The 13,948-nt window shown below is 46.4% G+C and overlaps 1 protein-coding gene across 2 annotated transcripts; it reads right to left on the reverse strand.

Moving 5' to 3' along the window:
- Window positions 1-324: 324 nt before the first annotated feature.
- On the reverse strand, window positions 325-13,592 carry LOC124637836 (transcription factor GATA-4-like). 2 transcript variants are annotated; one of them, XM_047174537.1, is made up of 8 exons: window positions 13,336-13,592; window positions 3,464-4,612; window positions 3,179-3,371; window positions 2,891-3,069; window positions 2,677-2,808; window positions 2,204-2,318; window positions 2,022-2,136; window positions 325-1,392 (listed from the first exon to the last, which is right to left on the reverse strand). In XM_047174537.1, the coding sequence occupies exons 2-8, from the start codon at window positions 4,604-4,606 to the stop codon at window positions 1,347-1,349; spliced, it is 1,923 nt and encodes a 640-aa protein (XP_047030493.1). In that variant the 5' UTR covers window positions 4,607-4,612; window positions 13,336-13,592; the 3' UTR covers window positions 325-1,346. The 2 variants fall into 2 exon arrangements, with proteins under 2 accessions (XP_047030493.1, XP_047030499.1); XM_047174543.1 differs by lacking the exon at window positions 2,022-2,136.
- Window positions 13,593-13,948: the final 356 nt, after the last annotated feature.

Genomic DNA, 13,948 nt, shown 5'->3' on the forward strand with positions numbered 1-13,948 from the left:
TATTTTTATTGGCGCAGTACCTACTTGTTAGTAGAATCTTACTCTTTTACCTGTAGCGGAAAATATGTATGTGAAAACGTTTTGATGCGATGAAGTATGCTAGTTAGAGGGGTCTAACAGGGTATGGGTTATAACTAGTAACAATACGCTACAAAACTAGGTATATCAATCCATATCAAGCGTAGTTCTAGCTTGTTGACGTTCTCGTATATATTTAAACTAACACAGGAAATAAAAAAAGGGCTTCGAAGGGATGATAACAAGCTTAGCTGTGTCAGACGAGCGCGGCGCGGGCGCAGGCGTGAGGGTAATAACGACACAATCTTACTGACAACAATGACTTTTATTCGGTCGCTTATTTCATAAACTCTTATGTTACCTATAACAGTTCAAACAGTGTTATCAAAATATAAATATGTAAACCTAATTAGCTGAACAAACCAACTCACACACACACACAGAAACACAGCCGGGCACGCAACACTTGGGCACATTCTCACAGTCATAACAATATATTATTATAGTAAATTCGTCGTCCATTAAATCTATGTATACATTAACTAGTTAGGTACGTAACTATATGATACATGCACTGGTCGTGCAGTCTCCACTGAATGTCTTCTGACTGGCACACGACACACGTCATCCTATATGTACAAGTTTCCAGTAGGCAGATGTGTGACGTCACATATCCGCAGTGATCGTCCACTTGGGCTCCCAGCGAGTGTATCTGGTGTTGGCACAACAACGTTAGTACACAGCTTGACAGATATGTTTGCCGAGTTCTGACGTCGACCTCAATAATATCAAGCGTCGGCGCAGTGATGAGCGTCGTCGGAACACTTGGTGCGATGTCTCGCGTTGCGGTGGGGGCGCACTTGCGGGTTATCTCAGGCACTGTCATGGATGCAATAGTTTATCTTTACTGCGCGGCTATAAAACTAGCCGTACGCTTACACCATAACACGGAATGATGATACAAACGTACCGTCTGATCAGGGTAGAAGTAACACCAGAAACATCATGGACTGTAGAACTATTACACTATGACCCACTTAGTTATTGGTTAGCAATGATATTCCATGATGCCCATGTTAGCTTGGTCATTCGACTCAGTACCCTGAGAAATTCTGAGCAGCTTAGTTAGCATAGAATGCACCGCTGCGCCGTATCGATCGATTAATCCTCTTCTTATTTGAGATCGGTTTTGTACCAAAACATACGTCGCAGTTTTGTAAGACGGTGATGCACATGGTGTTCAATGGAGACGTGGTAATGGAGACCTTTACGTGGCACTGGGCACTTGTGGAGCCGCGTGCGGGTGCAGTGGAGCGCTGCGCGGCGCGTTAGGGCGGCCGGTAGTGCGGCGCGGTGCGCTCTAGCGCTGGTACCCTGCAAGCAACACTCACGTCACATAGTGATCGAATCCCAACTTTAAAGTTGCTCAATGTAGCAGACTCTTAGCGGGGTTATTTATTGTTTTCGACAAATAGACCCTGCGATAAACAAGTCGCAACAACTGGTAAACAGGTATAAGATATCACGCAGTAAGTAAGTTTCACTGAGAGTAAGAATCTGCTCATAACCTTGAGATAGCGTAACACAAATGCAAATAACTGTAACAGATGTCGCGAAATAATTAACTGAGCAAACTGTCACCGGATTCACCAGTTCATGCGAGAGTGGCGACTATCACGATAGCCGCACACTGCTGGATACTGTGCCAGCAGCGCCAGGCTATGCGGAAATATACTTGTCATTCATCTACATGTAGGGCATAGATTTAGTGAAGAGATTTGATAGGCAGTAGAGTACGGGAAGCCGACATGCATTACTATGGAGATAGTCAAGTTAGACACGAGATACGAGACGAGGAATTCGAATCAAAAGCTGAGAGAAGAGCGTGCAAACAGAGGACTGGTGTGGCGAGCGAGCCGCCGACACTGCAGGGCCGGGAGGAGGGTCATGCGGAGACAGACGAGCGCGGTGCAGTGCAGGAACAGAGCGGCTCGGGTACTCACATGTCGGGAGCGTGGCGCGCGGCGGGCAGCAGCAGCAGCGGCGCCCCCGCGCCTGCCGCGCCCCCCGCGCCCTCCACCGCCGCGTACAGCGGGGGCAGCACCTTGTGTGCGTCCGCTGCGGACACCACACGGTTAGTCGTGACGTCACAGCGGGCCGCGCGGCCACGCCGCCGCGTACTCACCCGCCAGCGGTCCGCCGCCCGGCCGCGCCACGCCGCCGTGCCCGCCGCCCATGCTCTTGGGCTTGCGCTTGCGCGTCTGGATGCCGTCCTTCTTCATGCTGAGCGGCCGGTTCACCTGCGCACACACGTAATCGCACTCAGACGGGGGAACTCCTCGTAATCTGCCGCCACGCGGGCCTATCATCCTTTAAACAAGCGTATCTACTCGCGGGGAGATAATTGATAAAAGATTATTTATCTCATTATGAATATTCGTGGTCGCGCGATGATAATTCTCTATCAGTCGGTAGCCCCGCGTTTTATCTCTCGAGATTAGATGAGACCCTGTGTTTTGACCCAATATTTGCCGAGGAGTTCCCTGATAACTGTGACTGCAGCGGCTATTAGATACCTGCGCGGTGTCTAATCAGCATACCGAGTGTAATCGATGCACAATCTCGAGATAGGGTAGTATCGCTGGCGGGTGTACTCACGTTGTGCAGCTTGTAGTAGAGGCCGCACGCGTTGCAGACGGGCTCGCCGTTGTTGTTGCGGCGCCACAGCGTGGTGTTGGACGTGCGGCAGTTGGCACACGTCACGCCCACGCGTCGGTTGCCGTTAGTTGGCTACACACAAACACGCGTATCAACATACTGAACCTCTTTAAACGTGTTAATACGTAAAAAGTTAAATCAGTTTTATGGTTACCAGGGCTTGTTGAGGTTTGGCTTTCTGTCCCTTGAGTGGCGGGCGGTTGACGCCGTTGATGCGCGTGTAGAGGCCGCACGCGTTGCACAGGTAGTGGCCCGTGCCGTCGCGACGCCACAGCGGCGTGGTGGCGGCGGCGCAGTTCACGCACTCCTTCACCTCGCCCATCCCCGCCATGCCTGACACAACCAACAATATTAAATGCCAGTTCTAGGTCTCATTTGTCTTTGCTATGAGATAGTACACTGAATGGAAATATGGAAATAACAAGTAAACTGAGGCACGTACTAGGATCGAAGCCATCGTCGATAGGCAGTAGGTTGTGCGTGGGCCAGGCCTGAGCGGGAGCCGGGTAGCCTTCTACAAGCAGGCCTCCCTCGTAGCCCGACACGGGCACGTACTCAACCCCGCTACCCTGACCCAGGTAGTGTTCACCGCCCACTTTGTACTGCACCGTGTTGCCGTGGGTATATAGCGTCACCTGGATGAATACTCATACATTATCCACCAATGCCATAATACATAGTTTGCCATTATTGGAAATGAAATACATGGAATGCAATGAGTGCTGACCTGCTGTGAGTTGGGGCTGGGAGGCGCCTCGTACACGGCCTGTGACTGCGGCACCACGGAGCCATAGACGACGTGCGCGCCGCGCGCCAGCGACGACGACGACAGCGTGGGGTCGCTGCGGTACAGCAGCTGTCCGGGCGGCGACTCATCCCCGCGCGTTCCTCCCGTGCCCCCCGCGCCGCCCGCGCCGCCGCCGTACAGCGTCAGCAGCTCCTTGCTGCCGCCCGCGTACGCGCCGTACCCGCCGCCCGCGTACTGCGGGCTCTGTCCCGCATACGCGTACCCGCCGTGCACTGACGTCACGGGCTGTAGGCTGGCATACGTAGTAGGCCGAGGTTCTCCCTCGCCACGGGCTTCGTACTTCACTTGCTGATACGCTACACCAACTGCTTGCTGGTTGTTGAGCGCTGTTGTCTGGATCATCTCCAGGGAAGAAGCGGCTTGGTCGCTGAGAACCGCGGCGTACTGACGGCCGTCGGCCTGCGAAGCTTCGCTTCCGCCGTACGCCTGTAGCTGTTCTTTATCTTTGTGTAGGAAAGCTTCGTGTGCGGCGTCGTCGCCGTCGCCATCCTGCGCCACGATGACATGGTGCGGCGCGGCGTAGCGCAGAGCCAGGCCGCGCGGAGGCGCAGGGCGCGTGGGGCGCGCGTACTGCGGCGGAGCGCGGGAGCCGGGGGAGGGCAGGCGGTAGGGCTCGGGCTTGAAGGCAAGATAGCGCGCAGTGTCGGGCTCCGCCAGGCGCAAGCGCTCCTCGTCGTAGTGCTGCTGGTCACGTGCCTCCTCCAGCTTGGCGTAGTGCTGCTGCAGCTCGTCGGGCGCGGGCTCAGCCGGCTCGGGCTTGACGCCGTCGTCGCCGGGCTCCCCCGGCTCCGTGGTGATGTGTCCGGCCGCCGTGATGGTGCGCACGCCGCGCCGCGACGTGATAACGGACTGCGAGTGCGCGGCCGGCGAGGGCTCGCGCGGCGGCTCGTCGCCCGCGGGGCCCCCGGGGCCTGCCGGGCCGCCGGGGCCTGCCTGGGCCCCCGCCGTGCCGCCGGCGTCGTCTGCCGGCTCGAGGTCGGTGCGCGTCTCGCTCTTGACGAGCTCGAGCGCCTCAGCGGAGCTGTGTACGTCGGTCTGTTCCATCTGTGTCACATTCTCCATGTTTGCCTGCGACCACACAATTATTCCTACTTTAGTAAAGAGGATAAGCTTGCCTAAAAAGAGCTAATGGTACCTCGAAGAAACCTGGTTACAAATAAAGTGTGTTTTATTTGAGAGCAGACGTCTAAGTAAACAAGGAGTTGTTCTGTTAGCGGAAGAGCGACGGAAACACGCGACTAATAGGGAACAAGCGCGTGCGCAGGCGCCGACTTTAAAATGCTCCATGATTATTACCTTTAAATAACAGTCGTATGTGATGACTAAAATTCATATCGATATTTACCGAATCGTTAATAAAAATAATACTTAGGTATAATATAACCCACCCAAAACAAAAATGTGAAAGACTGCCAAGTTCGATAATATGGGAATGCTTCGCCTATATAAGTGAGATCTGAATAAGTACCAAGTTCCATACACATACCTCAGTTAAAAATAGTTACTTTTTAATGATGTTACCTGGCAAGTTTTCACATACCTTGTTATAAACCTACTAAACGCAATGAATCAAGTATTTAATTTTCTATTAAAACTTGCCAAGTAACATCATTAAAAGTAACTATTTTTAACTGAGGTATGTGTATGGAACTTGGTACTTATTCAGATCTCACTTCTTTTATAGGCGAAGCATTCCCATATTATCGAACTTGGCAGTCTTTCACATTTTTGTTTTGGGTGGGATTTCATTTATTTTTGTAAGGTTGTTTATTTTATTTTTTTCTTATGATTAAGTTAGTTAAGGAAATGGTTCATTTATACTATCTTTATCGAAACCACAACAGACGTTAACCAGAACCACGAATATGTGGTTCGGATCCTCAGGGAGGAAGGTTCGAGATTCTGTAACATGCAGCGTAAAGGCAAGAAATCAAAGCTTTCGGAAGAGACATTAGGGCTTATGAAGAAACGACGTAAAAACCCGCCTGTCACTTCGTTAGCTAAGCGGGCTCTAAACCAAGAGATCAACAAGCATGTACGACGCGACCTCCGGTGCTCCAATACTCTTGACATTGAAAGAGCAATTGAGCTGAATCGGGGGTCAAAGGTGTTCGTACAATCTCTTGGAAGAAGCCACTTGACGAAGCTGACCACAACAAGTGGAGAAGTCGTTTCTTCGGTGCCGGCAGTCCTTTCGGAAGTGGAAAATTTCTATGGCCGGTTATACGCATCGCATGCATCTCGACCTGATCCCGGAAGTGAGGATTCTAGAGCCACATTAACACGCCATTTCACCGAAGACCTGCCAGAAGTCAGCAGTGGCGAAATCGAGATCGCTCTGAGACAGCTCAAAAATGGAAAAGCCCCTGGCGAGGATGGCATTACAACAGAGCTTTTAAAAGCAGGAGGTAAGCCCGTACTGGGGGAGCTCCAGAAGCTTTTTAATGCCGTCCTGTTTGAAGGGAGAACTCCAGAGGCGTGGAGTAGGAGTGTTGTCGTCCTGTTCTTCAAAAAGGGAGACAAAACCCAGTTGAAGAACTATCGACCCATTTCCCTCCTAAGCCACGTATATAAGCTGTTCTCAAGAGTGATCACGAACCGACTTGCGCGAAGACTCGACGAATTCCAACCACCGGAGCAGGCTGGGTTTCGGAGCGGATACGGCACCATAGACCACATCCACACAGTGCGGCAGATTATACAGAAGACCGAAGAGTATAATCAGCCCCTGTGTCTAGCATTTGTGGACTATGAGAAGGCCTTTGACTCGGTTGAAATCTGGTCTGTTCTGGAGTCCCTGCAGCGTTGTCAAGTAGATTGGCGATACATCCAAGTGATGAGATGTCTCTACAAAGCCGCTACAATGTCCGTCCAAGTACAGAATCAGCAAACAAGGCCCATACCGTTGCATCGAGGAGTGAGACAAGGGGATGTTATTTCCCCGAAACTGTTCACTAATGCAATGGAGGATATGTTCAAAACGCTGAACTGGAAAGGACGCGGCATCAACATCAATGGCGAACACATCTCTCACTTGCGATTTGCTGACGATATCGTCATCATGGCGGAAACGCTGCAGGACCTACAACAGATGCTGAACGACCTGGCTGAATCTTCTCTACGCATCGGCCTACGGATGAACTTGGACAAAACCAAGGTCATGTTCAATGAACATGTTCTACCGGAACCGATTGCGATACACGGCGCCGTTCTCGAAGTTGTTCGGAAATATGTATACCTCGGGCAGACATTGCAGTTAGGTAGAATAGAAACAACTTTGAGGACGAGGTGAATAGGAGGATTCAGTTGGGTTGGGCTGCATTTGGGAAGCTACGTCGAGTCCTAACATCGTCGATCCCACAGTGCCTAAAGACAAAAGTCTTTAATCAGTGCGTCCTACCTGTCATGACTTACGGAGCCGAAACGTGGACACTGACGGTACGGCTGGTCCACAAGTTTAAAGTCGCTCAGCGGGCTATGGAAAGGGCTATGCTCGGCGTTTCTCTGAGGGATCGCATCAGAAATGAGGTAATCCGTCAGAGAACCAAGGTCATCGACATAGCCTATCGAATCAGCAAGCTGAAGTGGCAGTGGGCTGGCCATATTAGCCGAAGAACCGATAACCGTTGGGGTAAACGAGTTCTAGAGTGGAGACCGCGCCTCGGCAAACGTAGTGTAGGACGTCCTCAGGCACGGTGGAGTGATGACTTGCGCAAGACGGCTGGCAGGAGCTGGATGCGAGAAGCCGAAAATCGATCTCAGTGGCGTGCACTTGGAGAGGCCTATGTCCAGCAGTGGACTGCGATAGGCTGATGATGATACTATCTTTTAGATTTTTAAATATGCACTATGCTTCTTACAAAGAAATGAACTAGATTAACTAAATGGACTAGATTTACCAACTGACTGACATGACGTTATCATTTATTATGTTCGTGGATCAAAGTTACACATTCGTTATTTTCGAAAGTGATTCACACTTTGCCGTTTTCAGATTTTTACTTTACTTTGACTAAATACAAACCTTTGTACCATTCGAAGGTATATTATATAAATATAGATTTTAGTTCGTTTTAGTTCCTTAGGGGTATACATTTACACCGGGTATAAAACACCTTCATTATTTTGAAACCGACTCAAACTTGGCCATTTTCAGATTTTTTCCTTTACCTTGACATAAAGACCTACCTCCATGCCAAATTTCAAGTCAATACGACCATTGGAAGTGGTCTAGGTTTTTGATGAGTGAGTCAGTGAATCAGTCAGTCAGTGAGTGTATAGTAAATATAGCGATTTTCTGACGTCAATATCTCAAGACCTACAATAGGTATATTAATGAAATTTTGTATTTTAGATAAGTGAGGGGGTCTCAACAGATACTAAAAATTTGATATGCGTAAATAAAATAGATTTTGAGTTACAGGGGGGTCGAATTTGGCCCGAAATGGTTCGTGTAATATAACCCACGGCCGGTGTCTCTCTTTTTTTTTGCTCGAACTTGGCGGACACACTGCCGTGTGTCTAGATACTTAGGCATTAATATGCTGAGGTATAAGAAAAGTTGCTAGCAATAAAAAGTAAGCTATGTTTTTAGGTATAAATCTGTGCGGCCTTTGTAAATTATTTATTACAAACGAACACACAACTACCTTCGTAACTTGCTTGATGAGAAAAAAAAACTGTCGTCTAGGAAGTATATATTTTGATAAGAAGTTTAATTATATCGAAGAATATTGTCGCCGGCACGGTTGCGGGTAGGTCACGAGCAAACACCGCGCCCTAACATTTACTCAGGGCATAGCGCGGCCCCGCCTCAGGCAACACAGCAGGCCCACTGCGGTGCAAGCTGTCACTCACAGATAAAACATCTAGTCATTTTGGATTTCTAGAAATACACAGATGAACCTTGGTATCTCATGAGTTGAAGATAAATAATGATACGGATTGACGGACAGATAACACGACGATAAGTTGATATCCAGGCCGTCGGGCCGTCAAGCCGCTCCACGGGCGGCGCGGTCACGTTCCCGAACATCAAGTGCCCTGAACACTGAGCTGTGCTGAACTGCTCGCATATCCACTCTGTATATACAGCCAGACATGAAACCCCCTACAGGTGCTATTACAAATCATACAAGAGATGTCCACCGAATCCTTTTGTTCTATGTGCGGAGGGAATTAATACCAGAATCGGTTTCTGATAGTTTTTCGGATAATATTGCTATTTATTAAGACCAGTTGATATAAAACATTAATTATTGAGTAGAATCGAATAATGTAGGCCGTATGGTGGCAGTGGTCCTTCTGCGCGCGCGCGGTGCGTGAGGTCGGCCGCCATGTTGGTGGTGCGCGATAACGTGCTGCCTATGTACGTGTGCGCACAGTGCGCAGGCGCAAGCGGGGCTCATCCACCTTGATTTGGGGAGAGAACGGGGAGGACAAGAGGGTGCACACATGCACATCCACCCCCTGCTAGCCTACAAGCACCTCACAGCTGACTACGATGTGGCGATTACCAATACGGTTCTACAATACATAAGCTTTCTTATTGCAGGGGCTTAACAGTAGTAATAAGAAATAGTATTTTTCCCCTGGTTGATATGCACGGATTGCATGAAGCAAGAGAAAGATTAAGAGTACCGGCACGGCGCAGATTAAACAGTTGGCCGACAGTTACCCCATTGTTGGCAAAATCTTGATTCCAATCAAAGTTTTCAGTCGCGGAGATCAAGTAAATCCAGACCGGGCATTATGTCACGTAACAAGCTTAACTTTCTTATTTGTAGCAACCTAGATAAAAATAATTATAAACCTACGAGTACCAATAATAAACAGCACATAAGTAATATTACTGGTAATTTTATCAAAATCGATGGAGAAGTCTTCGTTTTTAAACGTCTTTCTAAAAAGGAAGAGGTTCTCAATTCGGATATTCGCATTGTTTAAACGTCTTTCTAAAAAGGAAGAGGTTCTCAATTCGGATATTGTCATTTTTTAATGTTTGTTCGGGCATATCTCCGTAGTTTATCAAACGGTTTGAACAATCCTTTTTTGTTTGAAAGGGTCCCCAATGGTCTGATTGTCATCAGGTCCAGGAACTGATGATGAAACCCTGAGAAATCAAGGGGAAACTGTCTGAAGTTGCTGGCATGCATGGGGTAAAAAACTTGATACTCAGTGCATGATATGACTGATGACACTAGGTCTTTTGAGACAATGTCGGGAAAACGGCTATGGTATGTATTGACTTCCTCGTGTTTGGGCTTATATTATTATTTGTATTGACGAAAACTTTACAATACACTAATGCGCATAGTGACCACTATACTTGTCACTGAAAAGTTAAAAAGTAATACTTTTACAAAAAAAAAAAACGACTTCTAAAAACACTGAAAAACATCAAAAAGTCGGTTTGGTGCATTAGTCTAGTCGCAAAATAAAAATAGCTACTTACATCCTCAAATTTTAATTACCGACCGACGCACCGAAAATGTTTGCTGCCTTTCAGTGCTTTTAGAAGTCGGTTATATTTAATTTAAAAAAGTTATATGTAGTGTAGTATATAGGTAGTGTTATATGTAGTGTAGTATATAGGTAGTGTTATATGTAGTGTAGTATATAGGTAGTGTTATATGTAGTGTAGTATATAGGTAGTGTTATATGTAGTGTAGTATATAGGTAGTGTTATTAAAAGTTTTAAAGCTTTATTAAATGAAATCAAATTCTTTATTTGTGATTCACAAAATTAAATACCTGCGTTCATGCCGTGTTCCGCCACGCAGGAAAAAAATAAATACAAAAATTTCTAGCCCATTAAGTAACGAACATAATTAATATTACACAACTTATATAATTATATATATAAATTACTATAATTATTATTTAGTTTGTCAGAAAATCACTGAGACAGAATTCTATCAATTTATTAAGGCGACTCTTACAAATAACCGCTGTAAACTATTTTGCCCCGGCTTCCTAATGCGACTCCAAACAAATGTAGGTATATTTTTACATAATTCTACAACAGATTTATACAATTCCAGAAAAAAGTTATTAAGCAAGCAGAAATATCACATAATAAAACTATAACCGAATGTATTGATTTAGGTCAAGGAGGATGCACGATTGAAAACTGAGATTCGATTAAAATAATGTATATACAGGAATGTTGATGATATATGTAGGAAGTCACAATATGTAATTCGTTTTGAATAAAAACTTTTTGGCAAGAAAATAAAACCGACTTCCAAAAACACAAAAAAGCCAAAAAAATAACTAATCGGCCTAGAAGTCGGTGTCTATTGGATGTCCCCAAGTTCATTTTGCTACCGACTTCTAGGCCGATGCACCTAAAATAAGTTTTTTTTTGCCTTTTTAATGTTTTTGGTTCAAAAAAAAATTTTTTTTCAGCTTTTCAGTGACACAAATAGTTGTCATTATCCGAAGAACTCTAAAGTTCTCATCAATACAAATAATATGAGCCCAACACGAGGTAGTTTTAATTTTCAGTTATCGAGTTCCCTCGACCTTTTCTGCTCTCCATCATCAGGTCAGCTGCACACCTTCATTGTTGAATAGTGCTATTAGGCATACACCTCAGTTTCAAGTTTTTATCCTATGTATGCCTACAACTTTCGTTAGTTGCCCTCGCTTTCTCAGGGTTTCCACCATCGGACCCTGACCTGATGACTATGGGACCAACTGGCAGCTATTCCGCGTCGAACAAAAAAAGAATCACATAAATCGGTCTATAAACCTCGGCGTAATCGAAGTCGGTTGAAAACGATAACCGAGCCGCCCAACAGCATCGAACAATAAGTGCAGGAGAGTGCGTTGACTAACTGCTTCATTGTTAGTTGTTGTGTTTGAACCTTGTTTGCAACCTTCTAGATGCTAGACTATGTATTTGGTAATGTTACGCGGCGACTTCACGCTCGCGACGGCGGCGGCGGACACCCGGCGCTCGCGGTGTCGGAGACGAGCTACGACCAACAATTCACGACAGCCGGTATAAAATTACAGACTTCCACCTTTTGCCTTTTTTGTTTTTAATTGGTGATTGTTTTAGCGAAAACTAATATTGGAGTTTTGGGTATTCTCTTTTCAGTGGCTACATTTTTATATGACTAGATTTTCGTACGTATATCTTGCTCTATCACTAGTGTACGCGGACCCCTTACAGGATCAATAAAATTGGCGTTGCACAAGGAGACGTTTTAGGCTCCTTGCTATTTCAGTTGTACCCAGACATAACATCAATTAAATGTAAATCTGCTAACAACACTGCTTACAAACATATACAATAAAGTAGTAAATAGTCTGATACTTAATACATAAATATTCACTATGAATTTGAAGAGATAAAACACAAAAGATAATTATTTTGTGATTTTTTATTTATGTAAGTAACCCTATCCTTATACCTACCCAGTGATTATAGGCTGTATCTAACATTTGTGTTTCGGGCTATTTATTATTATTACTGGCACAAAACATAAAAATCTGTCGAATCATCCCATTACTTAGTGATATCAATCGCAATTATCATTTAAAGCTTTCCACACCTAATGTTAACAGAATTTGTGTTTTTTTTTTATGTAAGAAGATGAGTTCTCTACCAGCTAAGTAGCGAAGTAGTTCGTCTCGTATGTAACCTGAGGGTTTAGCTAACCTGCATTGAAACCAACATATTTTTCCGTCCGTCGTCCCATGCCGATCGAAGTCTTTTTTCCCGGAAAAGCACATCAAATAGAAAGACCGCGGGCGGACGCTAGTTTTACGTGAATGAGTATTGACGATGTCAACAATATAAAATAAATCCAGAGGTCATTATAGTTGTAACAGTTCCACGACTATTATAATTTATTTATTGTGATATCATATTGCTACATTGCTTTTTAGCTGAAGAGGCGCTTGCAGTAGTTCTTATGGAGCACGTCTGTGATATCTCATTTCATCTTATTGTTTAAACGCAAATCGCAAAAAAAGAATTACAAATCTATTTAAATACATCTCGTGTGACTGTCGGTGCAACTATTTATAAGAAGGAGTGCTTATTAGGAGGCATGTATATGTGTATGTGCCGTATCCTTTAGAGAAGTGATCGGATGTACTGCAATCGGTGCAGTCGTGCGCCGGCCTGTACTGCAGCGAAGAGTTATAGCAAACACTAAGTATATGCTGGACGCGAATGTTCCGCAGTAGTAGGCTCAGCCACGGCTTAGTTCAGGTGTAGCCCAGGCAAGCAGCGAGCGCCGGCGGCGGCGCGGCCCGGCGGCGAGCTACGCACTCAATACGAAAATTTTGGTATGGAAACTGAGCTCATATATTATTACATTTCCTCAGTTTCTATTGCTCTTCAGTACGCTTCGTTAGTCAGGACTAACTCCTGTCTCTGCTACTAGGCACACGCACTGGCGGTAACATTCCACTTTCTGAGCACGGTATGTACGACGGTATGTTGGTTATTACACAGTAATCAGTAGATACACCAGTAGCATCAGCAGCTAGTATGCCGCACTAGCAGGCCCTCTTGTCTTGTCTCGAACATACACTCAAACACTAGACTCTGATTCCAATGTGGCTAGTGTATGATTTGGTTTATTCGACACTTAACTCCGGATTGGGCATTAAAATGACTTTAGACTATAACACATTCTATAATAGAGATCGGATGACTTGTATGTATTCCGCTTTAGCATGACATTTGCTTATAGTAATGGAAGCGTGAATAGCAGTGATGGTCGCGCTCGGTCACCTCGCGGTGCTACAGGTACAGTAAGGGTACTCACTTGCGGGTGCGTGCGGAGCGCGGGCGGGACTGCTAGCGCGGCGCTGTGCACATGACCGGGGCGCGAGTGTGGCGGCGCGCGGCGCTCGTCTGCGTCCAGGTGAGCGCGAGCTTTCAGTGGCGGGCGGCGCGCGAGTGTGCGTGCGCGCGCCTGTGTGCGTGCCGCCGCGCCTCCTCATTGGCGCAGCGCGCGCGCCGCGGGGGAATGTTTTCACGTTTCAGCACCGAGCGCGCAGTCGCGCCGCCCGCCGCCGGACGCACACAGCCGGCGCAGCTCCCGACTCGCATGCACTATCTGACTATCATGTTGATAACTTAACTAATCAAAACAGATATACAAGTTAACGCCATTCATGATTTAAATGTCTACACTAGTTAGTAGTTCCATGACATTCAACCGAGATAGTTTTCATCCGCTCATTAATGCGGTGTCTCTCTGCAGACAGCATAGTCTCAACTTTGAGCTAAACATATTAATCGGCAAAGGTATTCAATCTGTGAGGCAGGACTGAGGCAACGTGTTGGTAAGCACATGTATAGATAGGTGAGTACGTATCGCAGTGAAACACTTTGATCAACACCACGTCCCAAATGTACGAGTAGATGTAGGTCAC

Source organism: Helicoverpa zea, chromosome 2, assembly GCF_022581195.2.
Source record: "Helicoverpa zea isolate HzStark_Cry1AcR chromosome 2, ilHelZeax1.1, whole genome shotgun sequence".
Lineage (NCBI taxonomy): Eukaryota > Metazoa > Arthropoda > Insecta > Lepidoptera > Noctuidae > Helicoverpa > Helicoverpa zea.